General features: G+C 41.3%; 1 protein-coding gene across 9 annotated transcripts in view; it reads left to right on the forward strand.

Annotated features, from left to right (window-relative positions):
- Positions 1 to 27053, forward strand: part of LOC132221160 (GON-4-like protein) — a 49991-nt gene that overhangs the window by 12041 nt on the left and 10897 nt on the right. For 7 of the 9 annotated variants that reach the window (XM_059675141.1, XM_059675143.1, XM_059675136.1 and 4 more), the window contains 15 exons: positions 358 to 408; positions 738 to 848; positions 2415 to 2534; positions 3989 to 4159; positions 7191 to 7383; positions 11517 to 11618; positions 13936 to 13976; positions 14574 to 14677; positions 16677 to 16875; positions 17382 to 17468; positions 17853 to 18021; positions 19643 to 19787; positions 21776 to 21926; positions 24444 to 24560; positions 24938 to 26641. In XM_059675141.1, coding sequence (XP_059531124.1) covers positions 358 to 408; positions 738 to 848; positions 2415 to 2534; positions 3989 to 4159; positions 7191 to 7383; positions 11517 to 11618; positions 13936 to 13976; positions 14574 to 14677; positions 16677 to 16875; positions 17382 to 17468; positions 17853 to 18021; positions 19643 to 19787; positions 21776 to 21926; positions 24444 to 24560; positions 24938 to 26641 — 3465 coding nt within the window. Of the gene's footprint in view, positions 1 to 357; positions 409 to 737; positions 849 to 2414; positions 2535 to 3988; positions 4160 to 7190; positions 7384 to 11516; positions 11619 to 13935; positions 13977 to 13996; positions 14485 to 14573; positions 14678 to 16676; positions 16876 to 17381; positions 17469 to 17852; positions 18022 to 19642; positions 19788 to 21775; positions 21927 to 24443; positions 24561 to 24937; positions 26642 to 27053 lie in introns of those variants that run through there. The other 2 variants (XM_059675135.1, XM_059675144.1) reach the window with 2 other exon arrangements.

The following is a 27053-nucleotide window of genomic DNA, read 5'->3' on the forward strand; positions in this document are numbered from 1 at the left end:
TAAAAAAAAATACTGATGTCAAAGGCTACTGTCACCTATAATATTGTAGTTTACAAGTAGTTTTCATATTCATTATTTCGTGTGAACCCAAGCTGTGATATAAAGTAGACAAGACAGATACAGATTCTTACCTGGCTTAAGGCAGAAATGCTGATGATGGAAATAGTTTTCTCACCTTTTCTTCTGTCAAGCTGTGACAAATATTTGAGAGTATACCCTCAGGGATAATCAATACCCCTAGCTCAGGGCAGCTCCATGGTAGGTAAATGGCTCTTTGTAATGGTAAAGAGAAAGTAAAAACGAAAAACAGTCTATTCTAGGCAAGAGAACTTAATTACTTATATTCTTTGTTGGTAGGTAATTCCAACATGGAATATTTCACCAATTAAGAAGGCCAATGAGATTAAGGTAAACTTGGAAGAGGTAATTCTTAATCTTTTCCAGAAAGACTTCATCAGTTTTGAAAACTAAGTACTTTTTATTTGTTAACATTTTGGGGACTTTTAAATTAAACTCTTAAAATTCTAGCTTTAATTTTTCTTCTGTTCTATTAACTGCTAGGTTTGACTTTCTTGCTAGGAGTCTCTCTAACCCCTGCTTCTTATTACTTGCTTTTAGCTTATTGTGCTCTTAGGATTTTTTTCCCTCCTGCTTTGTCTTTTCCCCCTTATTTTCCAAATACATATGGTTTATATTTCCTATTTACTTCATTTCTTTCTGTAATTGTATTTATGAAGCCTCCTCAATTTGTGGATATCAACCTTGAAGAAGATGATTCCTCAGATGAAGAGTACCAGCCAGATGATGAAGAAGAAGATGAGACTGCTGAAGAGGTCAGTGGTGACCCTGTGAGTGTTGATAATATAGAAAAAAAATTGGCTCAATAAGGCAGAGTATATTTTCTTCCTTTGTAATGTCACCTGTTCTATAGAGAGTATTGAAACACCATTCTTTTTTCTACTCACTTTGCATAAATCCAAGTCTGAGAGGTATTTTCACACTCTTAATTTTGTCACATCTTGTATTATGAAATATAACATGTAACCTACAGAGCTGTACATACAGTAAAAATATACAGCCTAATTACAAAGCTAATTCTCATGAAACTTCTCCAAAGTCATTAAATATAGTATTGCCAAGATACCTCTTATTTGCCCTTCAAGATCATAATCATTTCTCTTCCCCTAAAGATAACCATTATCCTGACGTTTTGGTAATTACTTCCTTGTTGTTGTTGTTTTTTTAAATATATTTTATTGGGATAGAGAGTTAGAAAAATCGATGAGAGAGAAACATCGATCAGCTGCCTCCTGCACACCCCCTACTGGCTATATGCTTGCAACCAAGGTACATGCCCCTGACCGGAATCAAACCTGGGACCCTTCAGTCCAAAGGCCGACGCTCTATCCACTGAGCCAAACCGGTCAGGGCCCTTGTTGTTTTGATTTAATATTTTTATTAATTTCAGAGAGGGAGAGAGAGAGAGAAACATCAGTGCTGAGAGAGAAAATCATTGATTGGCTGCCACCTGCATACCCCACACTGGGGATTTAGGCCGCAGCCCGGGCATATGCCTCTGACTAGAACTGAACCTGAGACCCTTCAGTTCACAGGCTGAGGCTCTATCCATTGAGCCAAACTAGTTAGGGCTTCTTGTTTTTCTTTATAGTTATGTTACCTAAATTTGCAGCTCTACACATTACAGTTCGATTACTATTTTTAATATAAATGGACCCATAGTGCATGTATTCTTTTTTTTTTTTTTTTTTTGGTAGAAAAGCAAGCAAGAATTTATTGATTGCAGCAAAAACACACTTAGGACAGTGAAACAAGGAAGGACATTGAATCAGCAACAGGAGACCCCGGGCTTGGCTGCTTTGGCTCACTAGGAAGTCAGAGAAAAGGGCTCTTGGAGACAGGTAGTTAGCCCTGGAAGAGGCGCTGCTGCCCATTTCTCCCCTGGTCACAAGTCTCCTGGGGTCCCTTGGTGTTTCGGAGATACATACCTGTTGGCATGGTTATATTCCCTAAAGGGAGAGGGTCTGTATTCTTTTGTGTCTGGCTTTCTTTTTTAACATTAATCCTTTGAGATTCATCTATCTTATTTCTTTTAGCTATAGTAATATTCTATTTCTTTTTTGGTAATATTCTATTTCTAAATGTGTTGTTTGACTTGTTTATAAAAGGATCTTTGATAAATGCCTTATAATTTTATGAAGTTTGCATTGCTGATGAGCATATTGATCTGATGATCTCTGTTCCCACTTTCAAAATATTAAGCTTTTATTTAAAAGTATTTTCTCTTACTCTGACTAATTAAATGATAATTTGTGATTCATTCTCTTGAGATACTTCAAACTCAGTGGAATAAGGTAGAGGCATAAATGTAAAAGTGAACCGGATATGTTTTGTAGAGTTTGTTGGAAAGTGATGTTGAGAGCACTGCTTCATCTCCACGTGGGGCAAAGAAATCCAGACTGAGACAGTCTTCTGAGATGAATGAAACAGATGAAGAGAATGGCATATTATCAGAGGTAAATCTGCATCATACAAAAGCGATGTTATAACTGTGTGAATTCTAAGCTATTACCCTTTGCCAAACATGAATCAAGATCAATAATCATGCCAGGATCTTCCTGGAATTTTTTTTTTTTAAATATATTTTATTGATTTTTCACAGAGAGGAAGGGAGAGAGATAGAAAGCTAGAAACATCGATGAGAGAGAAACATCGATCAGCTGCCTCAGCTGCCTCCTGCACATCTCCCACCGGGGATGCGCCCGCAACCCAGGTACATGCCCTTGACCGGAATCGAACCTGGGACCCTTCAGTCCGCAGGCCAACGCTCTATCCACTGAGCCAAACCGGTTTCGGCTTCCTGGAATTTTTTTTTTTTAAATATATTTTATTGATTTTTTACAGAGAGGAAGGGAGAGAGATAGAGAGTCAGAAACATCGATGAGAGAGAAACATCGATCAGCTGCCTCCTGCACATCTCCCACTGGGGACATGCCCGCAATCCAGGTACATGCCCCTGACCGGAATCGAACCCGGGACCCTTCAGTCCGCAGGTCGACGCTCTATCCACTGAGCCAAACCGGTTTCGGCGACTCTTCTCTTTTTTATACAAGTTTTCTAATTTTGTCCTAAAGCCATTTTTATAACATTTCCCACTTTTGGAAACCTAAGTAGCATCCTGTTGGTTTCATTGGATGCCAGAAGCCGATCCACCCTTGCTGCTTGACACAGTCGCTGCAGGGAAGAAACATCTGCACAGCTTATGTTTCAAGGGACCTGGTTTATATGGCATATGTTTGCTCCCCCTCTTAACGCTATGTGTTTTAAACGGGACCACCTCCCGAGAAAGGTTGTTTCCCCAGGTGAGGATTTTTCCCTGGAGTTAGGGAGGGAATAAAACCCCTTAACTAAGTGCTAGGCGGGTAATTAATCACTTTAATTACAAACAATCACGATTAAGCTACATAATCTTTACTTAGGATAATCTCCTTCAGTTACTTCCTTGTAGCTTAATAGAACAATAGAGTAACCTTGGACTGGAGATAAGAAATGCCCTAACCTTTGGAATAGAATGGATAGGATTATAATCAACTGGTATAAATACAGATGTAACACCACAATAAAGAACAGAACTTGGCTGGAGAACCTGACTAGAGAACCTGGCTGCAGAACCTGGCGAGAGAACCTGGCTATGATGATCAGCTGAACGCTGCCTCCGTGTCCTTCCTTCTTCGCCGACTCCATCCACACCTTTGGGAACCCCTGGACCTGCTGGGGCTGGACCCCAACAATTGGAAACAGCATGAAGTCTAATTAAATTAATATACTTGACGGAGTCTTTGTTTTTATGTACCTCCATCACATCTATCCAGATGGGTCCAGAAAGATCATTAGTATATGAAAGATATGCCTCCCTCTCTCCTTCCATCCCTTCCATTTATTTTTTAATGTGCTTGCATCTTTTAATCAGGCTGAGAAAATTGCCACACCTACCATCAGGCACATCAGTGCTGAGGTCGTACCCATGGGGCCTCCACCCCCCCCAAAGCCCAAACAGACCAGAGATAGTACTTTCATGGAGAAGTTGCATGCTGTGGATGAGGAACTGGCATCTAGTCCGGTCTGCATGGATTCTTTCCAGGTAAATATAATTCTAATCGCTCAGAACCCTGGCTGGTGTTGCTTATTGGTTAGTGTCACCCCATGCACCCACGGGTCAAGGGTTCTATTCCCGGTTCAGGGCACATACCTGGGTTGTAGGTTTGATCCCCAGCCCTGGTCTGGGCATGTGCAGGAGGTACCCTATTGATGTGTTTGTCTCACATTGATGGATGTTTCTCTCTCTTCCTCCCTCCTTCTCTCATTCCCTCCCTCCTTCCCTTCCACTCTCTCTAAAAATCAATGGAAAAAATATCCTCAGGTGAGGATTAACAACAACAAATCTTTTTTTAAATAATAAATCACTGGGAAAATCAAATGGAGTAATTTATTGCTCATGTTGGGAAGAGAGAAGGGATGATATTACATTTTGATATGATAAGTAAAAGTTATGAAATTGTAGGTCTTTGACATTCTTTTTTATTTGTACTATTTTATTGTGAGAACGGCAGCTCCCAAGGAAGGAATAAGGTATGTGAAAGAAAGCATTTTTAAATGTGGAACATAGCCCTAGCCAGTTTGGCTCAGTGGATAGAGCGTTGGCCTGTGGACTGAAGGGTCCTGGGTTCAATTCCAGTTAAAGGCACATACTTCAGTTACAGCTTGATCCTTGGCCCTGGTCTGGGCGCATGTGCGAGGCAACCAAATGATGTGTCTCTCTCACATCAATGTTTTTCTCTCTCTGTCTCGCCCTCTCTCCACTCTCTTTCAAAAAATCAGTGGAAAAATATTCTCAGGTGAGGATTAACAACAACAAAGCCTCTTGAGGAGGTGACATTTGAGCTGAGATCTGAATGAGAAAGAGCCAGGCATGTATAAAAGATCTGGGGGAAAATGGTTCATTCAGAGGAAATAGCACATTTAAAGCCCCTGATTCATAAGGATCATGGGAAGTAGCAGTAGGAGTGGGGTCAAAGAGCTAGGCTAGAGTGTGGGATCATGAAGGTTTTGGAAAACCATGATAAAGAATTTAGAGTTTGCCCAGTCTGGGTAGCTCAGTTGTTTTGAGCGTCATCCTGATAACACCAAGGTTACAGGTTCAATCCCCGGTCAGGGCACATATAAGATTCAACCAATGAATGCATAAATAAATTATACAATAAATCTCAATCCCAATCAATCAATCTCTATCTCTCTCTCTGTCTCCCTCCCTCCCTCCCTCCCTTCCTCCCTCCCTCCTCTCCCCTTCCTCTCTGCCTCTTTCCTTTCTCTCTAAAATGAGTAAATTAAAAAAAATGTTCTTTTAAATAGCAACCCAATTCAAATATGGGAAATATAGGAAGGAGTTAGAGGAGGATGAACAATGAAAGGGAAGGGATTAAGATGTACAAATTGCTAGTATAAAATCAATCAAGGGGAATATAGTCAACAGTATGATGTCAGATGGTTATTAGACTTAATGAGTTAATCACTTTGTAAGTTATATAAATGCCTAATCACTATGTTATATACCTAAAACTAATACTGTATGTCAACTATAATTGAAAAATTAAAAAAAAAATTTTAATGGGCAAAGCATATAAATAGACATTTCTCCAAAGAAAATATGCAATGGTCAATAAGCAGTGAAAAGATGCTCCACATTTTCAGTCATTAAGAAAGTGCGAATCAAAACTACGATGAGATATCACTTCATTACCACTAGGATGGTGATAATAAAAAAGATGTTCAGCCCTGGCCGGCTTGGCTCAGTGGATGGAGCGTCAGCCTGCAGACTGAAGGGTCCCAGGTTCGATTCCGGCCAAGGGCACATGCCTGGGTTGTAGGCTCGATCCCCAGTGGGGGCTGTGCAGGAGGCAGCAGATCAATGATTCTCTCTCATCATTGATGTTTCTATCTCTCTCTCCTTCTCCCTTTCTCTCTGAAATCAATAAAGAAATATATTTTAAAAAATAAAAATAAATATCAAAAAAAAAAAAAAGATGTTCAGTAACAAGTGTTGACAAGGATGTGGAAGATTGTGGAACCCTCATATGTTGCTGCTGGGAACGTAAACTGGTACAGCCACTTTGGAAAATGGTTTGGTGGTTTCTCAATAATTACTATATGACCCAGCAGTTCCTTTTCTAGAGAACTGAAAACATGTCCATGTAAAAATGTATACACAAGTGTTCACAGGAGCATTATTCATAATAGCTCCAAAGTAGAAACAAATGAAATTTTCCTCAAGTGATAAATGAATAAACCAGAAATTGTATATCCATATAATGGAATATTATTGTGCACTAAAAAGGAAAACAGTTGTGATACATTCTACAAAATGAATGAACTTACATTAAATAAAAGAAGTCAAAGACAGAAGGCTACGTATTGTATGATTCCATTTATATGAAATATCTAGCATAAGCAAGTCTTTAGAGACAGAAAGTAGAAAAGTGGTTAACAGAGACCGGATACAGGTGAGAATGGGGTGGGGAGTGACTGCTAATGGGAATTGGATTTTGGGGGAGGAGGATGATGAAAATATTCAGGAATTAGATACTAGTAGTGTTGATGATTACACAATTCTGTGAATATAGTAAAATCCACTCAATGTTATACCTATAATGGTGAATTTTTTTTAATGAAAGGATCATTTCTCTTTTTTTGAAAAAATACATTTTTATTGATTTCAGAGAGAGAAACAACAATCATTGATTGGCTTCCTCCTGCACACCCCCTACTAGAGATTGAGCCTGCAACCCAGGTGTGTGCCCTCACTGGGAATCAAACTGTGACCTCCTGGTTTATAGGTCAGTGCTCAACCACTGAGCCACTCTGGCCTGTCTTTAATGGTGAATTTTATGACATATAAATTATAGCTTAGTAAGCTGTTTTTAAATATCCTTGAAATTTGGTTTTAAGACTTATGTCATTGTCCTTAAAGTTTCTCAAAGAATAATAAACCCAAATTGTTTAGAGAAGAGACTTTGTCGTTTTAGCTAAGAAGAGATGCACACAGGATATGAGGTTTGAAGAATTTGGAAGCATTAGGCATTCAGTGACATGTTTTTATTTCCTTCTCTATTGGCTAGCCAATGGATGACAGTCTCATTGCGTTCCGAACCCGCTCTAAGAGGCCTCTGAAAGATGTTCCCCTGGGACAACTAGAGGCAGAGCTTCAAGCTCCAGACATCACCCCAGACATGTATGACCCCAATACAGCAGATGATGAGGAATGGAAGCTGTGGCTTGGGGGACTCATGAATGATGATGTGGGGAATGAAGGTAAGTAGTTTCACTTGCATTTACTATCTACTGTGTCTACTTTCTCTGTGGTGAAATTTTCATTAGTTAGAAGCTTAAAGAAGGTATTTTTGGTTAATTGAATTTGGTATTTATCAAGCAATTTATTTTAAACTAGAGGCCCGGTGCACAAAATTCGTGAACTCGGGGTGGGGGGGTTGTCCCTCAGCCCAGCCTGTGCTGTGAGCCCAGCTTCTGGCTGAGCAGCTCTCCCCCTGTGGGAATGCACTGACCACCAGAGGGCAGCTCCTACATTGAGCATCTGCCCCTGGTGGTCAGTGTGTGTCATAGTGACTGGTCATTCCACCATTTAGTCGGTTTGCATATTAGCCTTTTATTATATAGGACTAGAGGCCTGGTGCACGAGATTTGTGCATGGGTAGGGTCCCTAGGCCTGGCCGGCAATCAGAGCTGATCTGTGGGGCCACTGGTGAGCCCCTGCTCGCTCCCGCCTTGGCGGGCCTGGCGCTATCTGCTTGCCGACCCCACCCCCACCACCTCACCACCACTGCCGGTCGGGGCCTGTGGGCTGGGGACAGCTCCTGCATTGAGCGTCTGCCCTCTGGTGGTCAGTGCACATCATAGTGACTGGTTGTTCCACCGTTCAGTCGATTTGCATATTACGGTTTTATATAGATAGGTTAGTATGTAATTTCCCTTCTCCCCCCTTTTTTGGTTTAGAATCTTTGGGAATCTTGAATGCTAAGAATCCTCCCCTGAAATATAAATGCACACATAATTTTATATACCCTCCCATTGGAGTGCATTGATTCATTTGACTGTTGTGTTAAGGTTCTTTGTGATGCAAGTGAAAGAATCCAAACTCCCACTTGCAAGAAGGTCAGATGAAACCAGACTTTGCTAAAGGGCAGAAAAACCTGCAGTAGAGTTGAGACCCTGTTAAGGCCTCCTTCTTTCTCTATAGCCTTCATCTCTACTTCTTTTTGTCAGTCAACTCCATTATTAAACCTGTTTTATCCTGTAGGGCTTGTACCATAGTTATAAGCACACTTAACTTCTTGCATTGTCCTCAGATCAGAAGGACTCTCTTCTACAGGGTCCAGTTGGAAAATCCAGGGGAACAACTCAGATTGCCTTCGTTTGATCACATGCTCAGTTTCTTGGTGTTGCATGGGATTGATAGGAAGGCTGTTTCATCATGGAGTTCTCTGATTGGCAGAACCTCATAGAACAATGTGGTTGGAGTATGTAGTTGGTCAAAAGAAGTGATGGTGTTTCCAGAAGTGAGGAAGGAGTATTAATGAGACAAAAAATAACGTTGACTACAGTCATACATCGTGTAAGAATCCCTACCATAACCTTTACTTTAGAATATAAGTAAAAGTTCTTAGTTTAATAATGTGAAATTACGTTATTAAAATTGGTGAGTTTTAAAAAGTGTACTGTAGTGGAAATCAGGCATAATTTAATTGTTTTGTACAATACATTTCTGTAGATTTAGAAGATATGAGGTTGATTTCATTTGTAGTGATTCCAGATGTTGTCATATTCTCTTTTTTTAATCTTCACCCAAGGATATGTTTTTCATTGATTTTTCAATATGTTTGTCAAATAGGTATTCAGAGAACATTGGCTGACCCATTTGTGTGTTGTAGGCAGAAGTTGCCTAGTGCAGCTGTAACCGGTTTGGCTCAGTGAATAGAGCGTCGGCCTGCGGACTGAAAGGTCCCAGGTTCGATTCCGGTCAGGGGCATGTACCTTGGTTGTGGGCACATCCCCAGTAGGAGGTGTGCAGGAGGCAGCTGATCGATGTTTCTCTCTCATTGATGTTTCTAACTCTCTATCCCTGTCTCTTCCTCTCTGTAAAAAATCAATAAAATATATTAAAAAAAAGAAAAAAAAAAGAAGTTGCCTATTGCAGTTCTTGCACCCAAACCAGATGGGTGTGCAAACATTAATATCCGTATGTTATAGGTTCTTTCAGTGCTTTCATTATCCAGCAGTGTTGGAAAAGGATCTGCTGTGAAGAGACTTATGAAGAAAGGACTATAGATATTAGGAAGACAGAATTCCATTCCAAGGATTAAAGAAATGTTATTGGGGAGATAAACCCACAAATGCATGAAAAAGATTTGACATTCAAATAGCTACGTATAAACAATGCAACTTAATATTTTATAAACTAGTATTAATATTGAGTAAAGAATATAGGTTAGATGAAGTTTAATCAGTACAGACTTTTCAATGATTATGGACCAAAAATGTGTATATATTTTTATTTTTAATGGAAGATTTTAATATGAAAAAGTAAATCGTGAAAGGGTACAAAGTAAAGAGTTCTATTCTTCAATCTTTGATAATACTTTCTAGATATTTTCTGTGTATTTAATCAAGCACATATTTATCTCAAATATTTTTTTTTCCACAAAAGGAATCATACTGCACATATTGTTCTGCCTCTGAAGCTTTGTTTCTTTCACTTAATTAAGTTAGATCTATTTCCATTGTAATACATAGACATCTTCCACTCTTGCTTAATGGCGATGCAGTAGTAAGGAATTTAGTTTTCTCATTTGGTAGATTTTTTTTAAAAAATTCAGTTCCTGCCTTAGCTGGTTTGGCTCAGTGCATAGAGCAGCGGTTCTCAACCTGTGGGTCATGAACAATGAAAATACATCCTGCATATCAGATATTTACATGACGATTCATAACAGTAGCAAAATTACAGTTATGAAGTAGCAACGAAAATAATTTTATGGTTGGGGGTCACCACAACATGAGGAACTGTATTAAAGGGTCGCGGCATTAGGAAGGTTGAGAACCACTGGCATAGAGTGTCAGCCTGTGGACTGAAGGGTCTCAGGTTTGATTCTGGTCAAGGGCACATGCCTGCGCCGGGGGCTTGTTCCCCAGTAGGGGATGTGCAGGAGGCAGCCAATCAATGATTCTGTCTCATCCATGATGTTTCTATCTCTCTCTCCCTCTCCTTTCCTCTCTGAAATCAATAAAGATATATTGAAAAAAAAAAAAATTCAGTTCCTCCGTTGCACTAGCCACATTTCAAGTTCTCAATTTCTACACATGGCTAGTGGCTACTATTATTGTACAATGCATATGTAAAATGTTTTCATCATTGTAGAAAGTTCTCTTGGACATCACTGATCTAAAGTTGTCCCAGGACCCGGCCAGTGTGGGTCAGTGATTAAGTGAAAACCTATGAACCAGAAGGTCACGGTTTGATTCCCAGTGAGGGCACATGCCTGTCAGGCTTGATCCCCAGTAGGGGGCATGCAGGAGGCAGCCAATCAGTGATTCTCTGTCATCATTGAGGTTTCTATCTCTCCTTTTCCCTTCCTCTTTGAAATCAATAAAAATATTTTAAAATAAATAATTAAAAAATAATAAAGTCTCAGAAAAATATTACCATAATATAACAATAATTCAGTGACTTCTTTCTAACCTCCTGGTTCATAGGTCAGTGCTCAAGCACTGAGCCACACCAGCTGGGCAAACAATTTTTATTGAGAAATGGGGAAGATATCATAGAGAAAATTATTAGGGAGAAACACAACCACATTTCTATGTCCTAACATAACAAATGCTTATTATATTTGTGTATTTTTAGTTATTTTTGAGTCCTAATATAGGGATATAATTTTTGAAACTTAATGATTATTATATGTTTTTATATTGTGTTTTTTGTCATGTATGTATTGAACTTTTATAGAATATTGCATCTTTGCTTTTGGTATTATAGTCATTTCCTAATTTGGGGGAATTAGATTTATTCCTTTTTTCACTATCAATGCCTTCATGAGTTTAACAAAAGTATTATTTTCATAAGATATGCACTAATCAAAGTGAGATTCCTGAGGTAAATTATAAGTTCAGTTTTCTGGCTTTCGTTGCATTTTGACAGATTTAAGTCTTGTTTGGGGGACGGAAGAAATTTGGCTTATTGGAGAGAATAGGTGAGATGAGTCAGCTATAGGAAGTGATCTGTGCAAAGGCATAGAGGGAAAAAAATTATTTAAAAACTTAAGGATAAATGTACTTTATTGGAACAGATTGTCATAGTGCTGAATATCTTACATTGTCACTAAAGATAAGAGTTGAGAGTTGAGAATGAGTGTCTGAAACTTTGTGTTTTCTAGATGAGGCGGATGATGATGACGATCCAGAATATAATTTCCTGGAAGACCGTGACGAACCAGACACAGAGGATTTCCGCACCGACAGGGCAGTGAGAATCACCAGTGAGTCTGTGTTTACTATGGGTCCTGCTCTTGACTGTCCTATCTACATTTGTTCACTTTGTATATTTTTGAGGGTAAAGTTTGCACTCCATTTAATCTAAGACATTTAAGCTTCCTCTATCCTATTTCTATAAATCTTTAAATGTAGTTATATATTCAGAAAGCCTATCAGTCGTTCATTTACACATCCCACAGTTATGTATTGAGTCCAGTATTTGGCAGGGATTATACTTAGGATACCATAATGAATAAAACATGGCTGTGTCTTATAGGTGACAGTTTAGTAGGGGATACAAACAGAAAACATTATAATAGCCCTAGTCGGTTTGGCTCAGTGAATAGAGCATCAGCCTGTAGACTGAAGGGTCCCAGGTTCAGTTCCGGTCAGGGGCAGGTACCTGGGTTGCAGACTTGATCCCCAGTAGGGGGTGTGCAGGAGGCAGCCAATCAGTGATTCTCTCTCATCATTGATGTTCCTCTCTCTGTCTCCCTCTCCCTTCCTCTCTGAAATCAATAAAAATATATTTTAAAAAAAGAAAACATTATAATGCAAAGTGATAGGTGCTATAATAAGTTGTGTATAAAGTATGCTAATGGCCGAAACCGGTTTGGCTCAGTGGATAGAGTGTTGGCCTGTGGACTGAAAGGTTCCAGGTTCGATTCCGGTCAAGGGCATGTACCTGGGTTGCGGGCACATCCCCAGTAGGAGGTGTGCAGGAGGCAGCTGATCGATGTTTCTCTCTCATCGATGTTTCTAACTCTCTATCTCTCTCCCTTCCTTTCTGTAAAAAATCAATAAAATATATATTTTTTAAAAAGTATGCTAGTGGCCTAAAAGAGGGTATAATCTAGTGTATGGTATGAAATTAGGGTGGGAGGGCTTAGGGAAGGATTCACAAGATGAGGTTTTTTTTTTAATCCCAGTTTTGAAGGAGGAATAGGAAATTTATGGCAAATGGGGGCAGAGAAGGATATTATAAATATAAGAGCATCTATAAACAGCAGAATTGTGAAACAATAATAAGTGTGGTGGGAAAATAGTAAGTGGTTGGTATAGTTGTGTGAGTGAGTGGTGGTAGAAAAGGATAATCAGTGTTCAGAACTTGAATTTGAGAACCTTGAATTTGAGTTTTGATTTATCAAAAAGGAGAGAGACCTCAGAGAGTTTTAAGTAGGAAATCAATAGGAACTTATTTGGATTTTAGAAATACCATTTTGCCAAAACCGGTTTGGCTCAGTGGATGGAGCGTCGGCCTGCGGACTGAAGGGTCCCAGGTTCGATTCCGGTCAGGGGCATGTACCTGGGTTGCGGGCACATCCCCCACTGGGGATGTGCAGGAGGCAGCTGATCGATGTTTCTCTCTCATCGATGTTTCTGACTCTCTATCTCTTTCCCTTCCTCTCTGTAAAAAATCAATAAAATATATTTAAAAAAAAATACCATTTTGATTAAATGCCGGTTTAATATAAAGAGAGCAAGATTAGAGGCATGCAAAGCACATCACTTGACTTGAGTCATTTGTTTGAAAAATTACTTCATTGCCAGTGATGAAAAACATATTTCAGAAATTATTGATTTTTTAAAATATATTTTACTGATTTTTTTTACAGAGAGGAAAGAGAGGGATAGAGAGTCAGAAACATTGAAGAGAGAGAAACATTAATCAGCTGCCTCCTGCACACCCTCCACTGGGGATGTTGCCCGCAACCAAGGTACATGCCCTTGACCGGAACCGAACCTGGGACCCTTCAGTCCGCAGGCCGACGCTCCATCCACTGAGCCAAACCGGTCAGGGCAGAAATTATTGATTTTTATTGCATGTATTAAACACCCACTATTGGTCCTGAGACCTCATCAGGACAATTTTTATTATTTCTGTTTTTTTATATAAATATTTTAAAGAATATTTTATTTCAGAGAGGAAGGAAGAGGGAGAGATAGATACATCAATGATGAGAGAGAATCATTGATTGGCTACCTCCTGCATGTCCCCTACTGGGAATTGAGCCAGCAACCATGGCATATGTCCTGACCGGGAATTGAACTGTGACCTCCTTGTTGATAGGTCGAAACTCAACCACTGAACTACTCTGGCTTCACAAGAATAAGACTATTTAGTTTGCTTATGTATTCCAAGTATCTAGAACAGGCTTGAGGCATAGTTGGTATTCAGTAAATGTTTTTGAATAATGAATATTAGATATATATGAGGATTTTGTCAAATGCCTTGCTGAAAATAACATATATTGTTTTCTTGGAATTCCCTCTTATGAAATTAACTTGTGCTCACAACATACTGTTTGGGTTTTCTTGCAGAAAAGGAAGTGAATGGACTGATGGAAGAACTGTTTGAAACTGTGAGTAATGATCCTTGAGTATGAATTCGGGATGGTAAAAGTGGATTCTTCAGCAAGCTCTGTCTTTTTGGTCTGAGGGCCCCTGCCTCCAGAATGGCATTCATACAAAGCCAGTTCCCCCTTTAGCCCACCCAGGAGAGAATATAATGGCAGGAGAATATTGGTAACTAACGAACTTTGGTTATCCATATATAGATAATTCTTAGGAAACTTTACTTGCAAACTTTGGAAGGCCTTCCCAACCATCATTTGGTGCATCTTTAAGATTGCATACTAGTTTTAGATTATTCTAAATCACATAGTTACCTTGCTCATAAATTTGTCTCGTGAAAGATAGTTATGATCACTGTGAGTTATCCATGCTTTGTCCTTAGCTGTACAGACTGACCAGTTGAGAGATTTTTCCCCCTGGGGTAGTAGTGGAGTCATCCCATGTGCAGGGCTGTGGAAGTCCTCAAGTGAGAAAAACACCCTGATGCAAGCTCTCTCTGAGTGCCAGCATTATCCTGTAAGCTGTAGTGACTGATTTCCCTTCGTACTGCGCAGTGACTTCACATGCTTGTTCCCCAGGAAAACGCTCCGTTTCCTTTTCCTCAGTTCCAAGATGAGATGGGATTCCCCAGCATGGAAGATGATGGCCCAGAGGAGGAGGAACGTGTGGCTGAGCCTCGACCTAACTTTAATACTCCTCAAGCCCTACGGTAGGCCTGTCAAAGACTTTGAAACAGAATCGAGAAAAAATGTCTTCTGAAAAGGTTTTCAGCAATTTCAGTTAATTCCCCAGCCCTCGGCGGGTGTTAGCTGTCAGGTGACTGAGTCTCCTTATGATGGGGCAGTGCAGCTATAGACCAAGCTGGATCTGTTTGGGAAGGGAGAGAAAACAGTAGCTGGCATCCATGGCGACTTCTCCAGGTGAGTGGTGCTGGAGAGGTATGTAGGACTATGCGGCCAGCCACAAAAACTACCCCAAATTGTCACAGCCATCATGTCCCTTTTGTTCACTTCATTTGCCGTTAACATCTAGTAAATGTTAATGAATGTTTGTTAATTACCTAGGCATTAATTGAGCAAACCATGAAGCACCTGTAATAATGCCCTAAGGTCTGAAATATATGTACTGCCCTCTTCACATAAAGTTAGCACTTCTGTTGCTCCACCCAGAAAGTAGAGGCTTTCATTTTTTTCCCTATTTTGGCGATGGGTTTGCATAATCTATCTGTACACTATTGTTACTCATTCTGAGTAGAAACAGAAGTCAGGATGGGGCTTATTCCATGGGTGGAATAAAGCAAAACTTAGAGATCCACAGCTTCTAATTAGTCCTGTGTTTGAACCGAACAGCATTACCTAACTAGAGAGCCTGGGATCCATTTGAAAGGTAGTCTTTAAGGGAACTTAAAATTTAGTGAAGACGACGAAGTATACTAACCAATGTGTAAAATCTGGAAATACTAGTCGTACTCCATTACAATAAATACCATAATGAAACTGTAACAAGGATCTCAGGATTCCCCTTTGAGCTTTATGGAGGTGTCACTGACCGTGTGCGAGTTGGGTGGAGCGGGGCTCGGTGTCACCTGCTGGTGCTAATGGTGTTCATCAGGTAAATGTAGATTCAGATTTGGCACCTGCCTGCATCTGCCAGCTGTGTGCAGGGAGGGCTCAACACAGGGATAATGGTGCACTTGCCATGAAGCCATACAATTCAATTTGTTCTTGATATATCTCTGGCACCTTTTGAGCTGCTGTCTCTAGGCTTCAGCTTAAAGTGAGTATTTGTAAGCGAGTGAGTCTGTAGGCAGGCCATTTTTGAGGACACCTGGTTTTCTAGCAGCCCTTTGTCTCACCTGGATGGGGTTTCAGGGAGTTACCAGGGTGTGGCGAGCCATATTCACTAGGTCAGTTAAACTGCCATGTATTTTAGTATATTCCTTGTTGCTTCATGCCTGAAGGTCTTTGAATTTTTAAGAAACGAAAGCAAAACAAGAGCGGAATGGGAGAAGCTAGATCAGGGATTGGAGTAATGGGTAAATCAGAGAATTTATGCTGTACTTTGAGGAGATTTTATATAATTGTTAAGAACAAGTTCCAGATTAATGTGCATATCAGTATGATATTGGAATGATAAGTTTCCATTTGCTCCTTGACTGCTTTGTTATCCTGATGTTTCTCTGCTCCTTCCCTTTTATTTGTATACTAGAGGCCCAGTGCACAGATTTGTGTACCAGTGGGGTCCCTCGGCCTGACCTGCAGGGATTGGGCCGAAACTGGCCCAGGGCACGGATTCGTCCAGGGTGTGTCAGGCCCTTTTCGCCCAGTCCCAATTGGCCGGATCCCAGCAGCAAACTAACCTACTGGTTGGAGCGTCTGTCCCCTGGTGGTCAGTGCATGTCATAGTGACTAGTTGAATGGTCAGACACTTAGCATATTAGGCTTTTATTATATAGGATTACTTAGAGAACTGATTGTAAAAAAATGGGGATGTGGTACAATTCAGAACCATCTTATTTGAATCTATGTTAACAACTTTGGGAAAAGATTTGGATAGACTAGGAGTTTTGCTTATTGGCTAAAGTGGGATTTAGGAACTATTAGTAGATAGAATTTATGCAGATTCTCTTAGACCACTATTAGCGGGAACTGGATGTGTTGTGGACCTAGGGAATTGTTCACATTCAGTTGTCTCCCTGTTGGGGGTAGGTTTGAGGAACCACTGGCCAACTTGCTAAATGAGCAGCATCGTACAATGAAGGAGCTCCTTGAGCAGCTGAAGTTGAGGAAAGCTTCAGCCAGACAGCAGCAGGAAGTAGAAAGGGTTAAGCCCCAGACCGAGAAAGTTCCTCAGACTCTGATTCTAGACCCAGCCCAGAGGAAGAGACTCCAGCAGCAGATGCAACAGGTAAGACTCTTCTTGGTAACGTTACTATTGGATCATCCCATGGCTTGACCTGGAGCCAAAATTAGCAGCTCTGTGAAAGTCAGAATAGGTGTCTTGACACCCTTTGAAACCATAGGACCACAGGATCTTCACTTCAGCTAGGCCCTGAGAACTTACGTTCATGAGTCATCGTGGCTCAGGCAGAATGCATGTAAGTATGTTGATAATATTCAGAATTACAGATTTCAAAGAATCCTGAGTAATCCATTCTGAATTTAATAGCCTTGGGGCCAGAATAGTTTTTTCTTCTTTCTAATCTCAGTTTCTCTGGTTTGAGGTTAAGCTTCTCTGATTCTATCATTTTGTTCAAGGGGAACATATCTGTAAAATTCATACTAATGTTGTACTCGTAGACTATCGAGAAAGCAAATGATGTATAATAAAGTTGCAAATATCTTGACCAGATCTTCTGGGTTCCGGAAATGGCATCATAACACGTCACTGTATTGTTTTCTTTCCCTCCCCAGCATGTTCAGCTCTTGACGCAAATTCACCTTCTCTCCACCTCCAACCCCAATCTCAACTCGGAGGCCAGTACTACCAGGATATTTCTTGTAAGGTTCCAAATATCCCTAACTCTAAAGATTGAGTATACAGTTACCTTGGCAAGTCATTTCTCACAGATATTCACCCACCATAATCTATATTTCTTCTTCTCTCCTGCATGTTTGGGTAGCTATTCCTATGTCTTCCTATCTTTGCTGAAAGAACATAAATCACTGATCTTCATGAAAGGGCAGAGAGTGTATTCAGTTTTCTTAAGAGTATTGCTCTGACTTGCAATCTTAAAGAGGTAATGTTGATTGTGAAAGAGTTTAGGATGACTTTTTTACCTGTTTTTATCCTGTAATAGGAAGGACAGTTTTTCACACAGAGGCTAAGGGCTATTGATGATAATGGCCTGGAATTTAAATCTCCTTTGTGCCCTGTTTTCCCAGGAAGAGCTGGGAACCTTTGCTCAAAGCTCCATCGCTCTTCACCATCAGTTCAACCCTAAGTTTCAGACCTTGTTCCAACCCTGTAACCTGACTGGAGCCATGAAGCTCATTGAAGATTTCAACACACATGTCAGCATTGATTGGAGTCCTCGTAAAACTGTCAAGACGGGTAGGGGACAGTGGCTATTTTGTTTGAGTACTTAACACCCAGACCAACGTGTCTATTGTGGCAACAAATACCTCGAGCCAGGTCCTCTGGCCAGCACGTGTCTGCCTTCACACAGGCATAATCTCCAAAACCTCCTCCTTGTGGAATGCCCCCAGGAAAAAGTCAATAACCTCAGATTCCTTGATGGGCAGGGAGAAGAGCTAGATCTCATCCAGGGACTTGGTCTTCATGTCCTTAACCAGGCAGCCCAGCTTGGTGACTGGAAGGACTCCTTGTCCTTGGCCTTGCCTCTGAGAGCTCCACGGCCGAGGCCCTGGCCCCGGCCCCCCTCAGCCTTGACCTTGGCCCCAGATGCCGCTTCCAAACCCTCCTGGGAAGCAGCTGCAGCCTCCCATTACGGGGCCCCTGGGCCCTCCGGGCCCTCCTGTAGCACCAGTGTCATCCACCATTTGGTATCTCATCAGAAAGAAGCAGCACCATATACTCTATTAATACTTGCTTTTGATTTATTTCCTGGTTTAGCAAATTAGTCGTGGTTTGGTCTGGATTTAGGTTTGTGTTTGGATTTGATTTTAAATCCATGACTCTTATAGTTAAATTGAATATAGTTGAATTTAAGTTCATTAGGTCATGGACACTGATCTCAAACTACTTTATTAGCTATATGTTGGTACTGAAAACTTAATTTAACACCAAACTACAGTAATGACTAATAGATATAGTGTCCTGTGCTTTTTTTCCTGGTGATATAAAAACACTTATGGAAGGAGAAGTATGGCTATAGTAGTTCTTACCTCTGGAAAGGCAGAAAAATGCCTGGAATTGAGAGATGGACAGCAAGACAGAAATGAATGGGACTGTGTCATCTTATTCCCCTTATGTTGTTTTTTCTTTTTAATTTTCAACCTCAAGAGGAATCTGGGAGAAACTTAATGAAAGTTAAGTAAGAATGAAATAAAATAAAATTTGGAATTTGGAATACCAGATTTGTGAGGGACGTTTAAGAAGTTGAAATCTGCCAAACCGGTTTGGCTCAGTGGATAGAACGTCTGCCTGCGGACTGAAAGGTCCCAGGTTCGATTCCGGTCAAGGGCACGTACCTCGGTTGTGGGCACATCCCCAATAGGAGGTGTGCAGGAGGAGGCTGGTCGATGTTTCTGACTCTCTATCCCACTCCCTTCCTCTCTGTAAAAAATCAATAAAATATATTAAAAAAAAAAAGAAGTTGAAATCTTATCCTGGAAGAAAGAAAGCATTGTTGAAGGTCATTTATCTTTCAAGGATTTAAGGGGGAAGGAGGTAAAAATATTTTTAGCATACACAGTGTGCCAGGCGTTAGTAGGTATTTTCTAAGTATTTATGTTACTTAGTGTGTTAAGTGTTCCACATAGGAAAGAATAAGAAAATCAACTCTTAGTAACATTGAATGGGATTCCCATGAGGTGTATATTAGGCTCAGAAAGTTGTGGAAACTTTTGTGGGGAGAGTTGTGTGGATTTTGAAGGGATTAAGTTAGGTAGGGACAGCTCTATCTAAATGGAGAAATGCAATCAGAAACTTCTATGAAGTCCTCTTTGTTCTAGAATTTAATGTATTGGTTTTTTTTCTCTTTTTCTTACAGCCTGTAAATTTCCCTGTTTACCAAAGCAAGTGGCTTGGGTCCTGGCCACAAGCAAGGTTTTCATGTATCCAGAGCTGCTTCCAGTGTGTTCCCTGAAGGCAAAGAACCCCCAGGATAAGAATTCATTCTCCAAGGCTGAGGACAAGTAAGGGCTTATTGTGGGGGGCGAGCACAGAATATCCTGAAGAGAAGGTCTAGTTCTTTTTTCTTAGGGAGCTTAGGGAAATAAGACCTGTATAAGATACGGACACAAAAGACAAAGAAAAGCAGTGTTGATTGTTACGTATAAGGTTCTGTAATATGTGCTCGTTTCAGCATTGCCAAATACTGTTCTTTTTGGGGGATGACATGCACATTTTCCAAACATTTTAAATTATGTTTTGTCTTTTATTGATTGTAAAAAACAATCTTGTAATATGTACTACTAGGGGAAACTTAGCAAAGGAAAAAAATTTTTATCCCCTATTCTAACCACCCCAAGATAGTGATTTTTCTCTTGCATTTCTTATATACCTGGTAATTCTTGGCCATTTAAATACATATACTTTCTGCCTTTTTTTAACTTAATGTCTTTTTGTTGTTGTTGTTTTGTTAATCCTCATCCAAGGATATTTTTTTCCATTGATTTCTAGAGATTGGAAGGGAGGCAGGGAGGGGGAGAAAGAGAAACATTGATGTGAGAGAGACACATTGATTGGTTGCCTCCCATATGAGCCCCAACGGGGGGCCGGGGATCACATCTGCAATCCAGGTACATGCCCTTGACCAGGAATTGAACCCACGGCCCTTAGGTGTGTAGGCCAACACTCAACACTCTAACCATTGAGAACACTGGCCAAGGCTAACCTAACACCTTTTTGAAATTGTTTTTCTATTTGCTGTAACATTGTTTTTTTGTTTTTTTTTTAATATTCCAGTATCAGGTCTTTTTTTATTTTTTATTTTATTGATTTTTTACAGAGAGGAAGGGAGAGGGATAGAGAGGTAGAAACATCAGTGCAAGAGAAACATTGATCACCTGCCTTCTGCACACCTCCTACTGGAGATGTGCCCGCAACCAAGGTACATGCCCTTGACTGGAAGCGAACCTGGGACCTTTCTTTCAGTCCACAGGCCGACGCTCTATCCACTGAGCCAAACCGGTTAGGGCAACATTGTTCTTTTTTATTGTTTCTGTATATTGTCCTTTAAAGCAATATTTAATGGCCCTGTGATATTTCTTTTATTTGCTACTTTTCCCCCTTCTGCTGTTTTGCAGTTGTGAGTGAGGCTTCACCAAAGATCTTTGTACACATAGGGCTTTTTTTTTTTTAAAGCTCACCTGAGGACATGCTTAGAGAGAGGAAGGGGGGGGGGGGGAGAGAACACACACGAATCTATGTGAGAGAGAAACATCAATCGGTTGCCAGTTGCTTTCTGTACCTGCCCCAACCAGGGATCAAACTCAACCCGGGTATGTGCCCTGACCTGAACTGAACTGGCAGCCTTTCTGTGCACAGGAAAACACTTAGCCAGCTGAGCCATGTTGGCTGGGCTGTACGTAGAGCTTTTGAAAATCTTTGTTGTTCATTCCTTTCGGTAAATTCCCAAGAGTGAGATTATTCGATAAAGGTTAGGAATATTTTTCGAGTCCAACGCCTTAACCACTCGGCCACCGTGACTCCCAAGGCTAGGAATATTTTTATGGCTCTTGATGTGTAGTGCCATCAGTAAATATGTACACAGGTAACCATAATAAATTATGTTAGGATGGGGGGTAGTGTTGGTGTTGATTTCACATACTTAGCATGGTGCCCATTGTTTTTTTATATTTGTTTTATTACAGCCATCCTCCTTCCTTTGAATACAAAGTTCAAAGGAATACAAAGTATGAAAACTCATGTTCTGACATTCATTAGTGATTTACGCTTAGGTTTTCCTCTTCCCACCCGGTTGTGAACTTCTGATTGAGTCTCTTACTCATTGTACTTATTAGCACTCAGTAAATATCTGAAATTTTTTGTTGAGTAGCCACGAACTTATACAAGAATTAGATGGAGAAAAAGTGGATTGTAAAATGTGGAGTTAGTCTGGGGAGCCTTTTTAGGAGAATGGATTGTAAAGTGAGATTTTGTGACATTGTTCCTTTCTCAGTTTGTTAGTTTTAGGACTAAAGCACTTTGAAGGGACTGAGTTTCCTAAGCCTCTAATCAGCAAGTACCTTCTAACTTGCAAAACTGCCCACCAGCTGACAGTGAGAATCAAGAACCGGAGCATGAACAGAGCTCCTGACAATATCTTCAAAGTAAGTGTTTCCTGCAGGCTCTACCTGGGGACTTGTTAGGGCTTTGGCTGGTGACTCAGGCTGTGAAAGAATTCACAACCAAAAGAAGAGATAGGTGCAGAGATGTGAGATATTTCCTCTTCTTTACTGTTTTGAAATTTCATAATATTCCTTAGTTTGGGTCTAGTTTCATTAAATACTTTAAAATAGTGAATGGCAGAGGGACAGTGGGCAAGCAGGAGAGGAAGAAGGCTGGAATTTCTGTATTTGGTTTTCCCCCTGTGTTTGTTAAGCATAGTACTCCAGCCCTCAGTTATGCCCAATGGCTTGGTCCAGAGATCATCGTTTCCAGAAATCCTCCTGCCAGGGCAGGGGAGGCTTTCACCTGACTACACACCATGGGAGAGGGGATGGGGGTTCGACTGCCTCTTCAACAGATTTAATCTGTCCTCTTCATCTTTACCTAATTTGAGTTGTAGCTTTTCCTCCAATTCAAGAAGTAGGTGGTGTCTTATCCTTTTGCTAGACTCTGACATAAATTTTGTTGGCTGTGAACTCTCCTCCACATGTGATTTGGTTTTCTTCATTTTCCTGTGTCTTAGTTTGGAAATTCGTGTGTTTCAGTATCCATCCATCTGCTTTTGTTGTTGTTGTTAATCCTCACCTGAGGATATTTTTCCCATTGATTTTTATTTGAGAGTGGAGAGAGACAGAAAAAGAGAAACATGGATGTGAACAAGACACATCGGTTGGTTGCTTCCCGTATAGTCCCCGGGCCAGGGATCGAGCCTGCAACCGAGGTATGTGCCCTTGACCGGAATCAAACCCAAGACCCTTCAGTCTGGGGGCTGACTCTCTATCCACTGAGCCAAACCAGCCAGGGCTCCATCTGTTTTTTAGCCTTGAAAATTTTGCTGTTATTTTCTCATTCTCTCTCTCCTTGTAGGCTTTTACCTGTAAGAAATTCCTTTCTGTTGTTTTCATGGGGTTTTAAAAGGGAACAAAGACAAGTGGATGGTTTAAATGGTTTTAACAGTAGGTTTCTCCTTAACTCTTTAACCTATGAATGTGTGGATATTATCCCCGTAAAGATTTTGAATTATCTCCCAGTTGGCTATCCAGTAGATACTTTTCTCTTCTTCTCCTCTTAAACTTTGTAGTGCTGGTCACTCATTCCTTCCTTAAACTCCCTATTCTCTTATGCTCTGTGATACCAGGACTCTTACCGCAGGCTGCTCCTTCCTGAACTCTTCTTCTCCTGCTCTGTCCTTAAATATTAGTGTTCCACAGTAAATTGGATTAATGGTCTCATGATTTTCAAATTTGTGTCTTTGGTCCAGTTCTCTCCTGAGCTCTGACTTAGTGTAGCCAACTGCTTAAAGTAATTCTTAACTTGGTTGCCTCACTCCTCACTGACTCCTCAAATAGAACTTCTGTCTCTCCCTCTGTACCCTCCAGTTGTGCCACTGTCACCACCAATAACAGCAAACTCTCCTCCCCAGCTTACCCCCCTGTGGTCTGTGTGTATGTGTATGACATTAATGTCTCAGTCCATAAACCTGGGAAGTGTTCTCAGTTCTTCCTGCTTGATTGCTACCATGTCTACCAGTCATCACATCCTCAGTTTGCTTACTTTCTTTCCTACTCAGTTGCCCACTGCCTTTGTTCAGGACTTTGTTACACTTAGTTTACTGCAGTAGTTTTCTCTTTGTGGTTCCTTAAACATGTTCATGATTTGAACGTAAAGTATACTCTGCCCTCCCCTGCGTCATGTAGCAAACTCCGTTCCATTAAGATTCATCTATACCAGTTGCATCTGCTCCAGAAAAATACTGTTCAAGTTTGAAGTTATGTGTCATTTTTTGTATAATAGTACATCTTTGTACTTTTTTACACAGAATGTCATTATTGGTCTACTTGACTGTTTCTCCCACTAATCTGTAAGCTCCTTGAGAGCAGGAATTGCTTCTCTTATTTTGTATGCTTAGCTAGTAGCCCAGGACCCAGCACATAGAAGGCATTCTGCAAATGTAAATGAATGGGTGCTTATTGTCATTGTAAGTTCAATTTCCATCTTCATTTATGCTTAAAACCTCACTGTCTCAGTCTTTCTGTTCTTTCCCTTCCCTTCGAATGTTCTTTCGCCATTATTTGCTTTAAAAAAAAAAGAAGCTTCCAAATGTCTAGGATGAGGGTTAAGGCAGATGTTGTGTAGGAGCAAATTTTAAATAAGATTTCTCTGACCATCTGCTTCCTTTTCTCAGTGACCTAAACTTTCCCCTTCCTGGTGAGCTGAATAGAGATGATCAGTTAAAAGACATTGAATAATTATAAAATCTTTATTAATTAGAGATTAGTTTAATTTTAAATGCAGAAGTATTCAGCACATGCTGTTTATATAGATGTATATATGGATGTGTACCTGTGTGTATGTGTGTGTTTGTGTCAGTCAAATCACTGCCCACCCCACTCCTCACCCTGACAGAGGGCAATGTTTCTGAAAGAAATACAACTCATGCTTCATTTCTTCATGCTCAGTTTTACAAGAAGACCAAACAGCTGCCCGTCTTCGGGAAGTGCTGCGAAGAGATCCAGCCACATCAGTGGAAGCCACCTGTAGAGAGGGAAGAACACCGGCTCCCATTCTGGCTGAAGGTAAGCCCTCCTCCTCCAGGACCAGGGGCAGCAGGTCGCTAAAACCTGGCAGAAACATCAGTTCCACTTTACACCTCTAATGCTTTAGTTGTAGAACCAGGATTTAAGAAATCTTCCTCATTCGTCCTTCTCTCCTTCCTCTCCCCTCCCCCCAGGTGGGTAAAATGATAGTTTCCTATAGGAAACTCAGAGAAGAGTTTCTAGAGTATGCAACAGGAATGTAGTCTTCGTAGAAATTTTATATTGTGCAGAAAAATCCTTCTTGAAAAGATTACCTTGAGACTGTCCTGACAAAGTTCCTAAAATCTAGAAAATCCTATTTTATTTTTTACCAAATTCTGACATATGCTAGATCAGAGTGTTTTTGTTCCCAATAGGCCAGTCTGCCATCCATCCAGGAGGAAATGCAGCACATAGCTGATGGTGCCAGAGAGGCAGGAAATGTGACTGGCACCACTGAGATCAAGCCGGACCCAGATGTAGGAAAAACCAGCTTGGAGTTGGAGAGTGAGACTCGGTACCCACTGCTACTGCCTAAGGGTGTAGTCCTGAAACTGAAGCCAGTTGCCAACTGTTTTTCCAGGAAGGGCTGGAGACAGAAGCGGTCATCAACCTTGAAGCCCCTCCTTATCAGACCCAGCCCCTCTCTCCAGCCTACCTCCAATTCTGGGAAAATACCGCTTAGGTCAACTCAGTCAGAAGCCCCTCCAAGCAAAATGGTGGTCCGGATTCCTCAAACGATCCAGCCAGCCACCGTCTTACAGACGGTGCCAGCTGCCCCTCAGCTGAGGGTCACTGGAGGCGATAGTTTTGAGTCCTCAACAGTATTGCCTACTATACCCCCCGAGGCCAGGACCAGCTTCCCTCTGTCCGAGCCCCAGACCGTGTTCTCCTCTGCTCCTGTGCCCAAGATAATGCTGCCCTCACTTGCCCCTTCTAAGTTCCGAAAGCCATATGTGAAACGGAGAGGCCCAAAGAAAAAGGGGGCCAAGGCCTCTCTCTGTCTGAAGTCTGTCCCCCTCATCAGTTCTGCACCTGTTATCTTCACTGTTCCTGCCACCACTGTGAAGGTTGTGAGCCTTGGCAGTGGCTGCAACATGATTCAGCCTGTCAATGCGACTGTGGCCCAGAGTTCTCAGACCCTTCCCATCACCACACTCTTGGTTAACCCTACTTCCTTCCCATGTCCATTGAACCAGCCCCTTGTAGCCTCCTCCATCCCACCCTTAATTGTTTCTGGCAACTCTGTGAATCTTCCTGTACAGTCCACCTCTGAAGAGAAGGCCCAAGTGAATATGGATGTTGGTTGTCCTTTGGATGAAGGGAAAAATGCCTTTCCAGGCCTGGTACCCAAATTAGAACCCCAGGACCTATCTCCTCTCTGTGCCCCTGTCTTCCCCAAAAAGGAGCACAGCCCAGGACCTCTACCATCAGATGGAGTGTGCCAGGAAGACTTGTCAGAAAACAGTGCCTATATCTGGACTGTTGTGAAAACAGAGGAGGGGAGGCAAGTTGTGGAACCACTGCCTCAGGGCTTCCAAGAATCTCTAAGCTCTCCTCCTGAAAATGTAGAGGAAATTGTCAAGATGGAACCTAAAGATCCTGGGGAGGAAGTCCCCCGGGCATCCCCGAAGCACACCATTTATGATGACATCAAAGAAGAGTACCCTGTGGAATTGGACACTGGCTTCCCAAGTGAGGAGTCAAGTGGTGCAAGAGAAGCAAAGAAACAGGCAGTCTTACAAAAGGAGGAGGAGAGGAACCAACTAGCTAAAACCCCGTCAGCTTCTCAAGAGCCTCCTGATGGAGCAAACTCAGGAAATGTGAGCAAAGAATCGCCAAAGAATGCTTCATCCTCCATTGACCCTGAAACGGTGCTGAGCAGCCTCCCCGGGAAACCTGAAGACGTACTCAGCCTTGATGGTCAGCTAGCAGGGACCCCGGCGAGGCCAGAAACTGGAGGAGAGAAGGATGGGCCAGAGGAAGAGGAGGAAGAGGACTTTGATGACCTTACCCAAGATGAGGAAGATGAGATGTCCTCAGCTTCTGAGGAATCTGTGCTCTCTGTCCCAGAACTCCAGGTGAGAGATGGGAAGTATTCGCAAATATTTTGTGGGCTCAGTAATATCAGTAGGTTACCTTGGTTGCTGCACTATAGATATTTCTAAAATCATTTTTTTTTGCCTTTTGAAATAAAATTTTGGGTTTGCAGTGAGGAGAGGGAAAGGGTGAAATTTGACTCATTATATTTGACTTAAACACATTTAAATGTTGTGTTGAATTACCTAAGCACACTTTAAATGCCTAAAAAATAGATCATAAGTGTGGACTGTGGCAAAGGAAAACTGTCTTCAGGGTAGAGGGTACCTCTCCCCCATCCCCTCCCCCAGTCAGCTGTCAGGCAGCAATTCCAGCTACACCTATGACTCCATAACTCAGAGAACCAGGCTCTGATAATTGTGGTAACCTCTGTGGTGACCTCCACAGGTCCCC

Source organism: Myotis daubentonii, chromosome 18 (assembly GCF_963259705.1).
Source record: "Myotis daubentonii chromosome 18, mMyoDau2.1, whole genome shotgun sequence".
Classification (NCBI taxonomy): Eukaryota; Metazoa; Chordata; class Mammalia; order Chiroptera; family Vespertilionidae; genus Myotis; species Myotis daubentonii.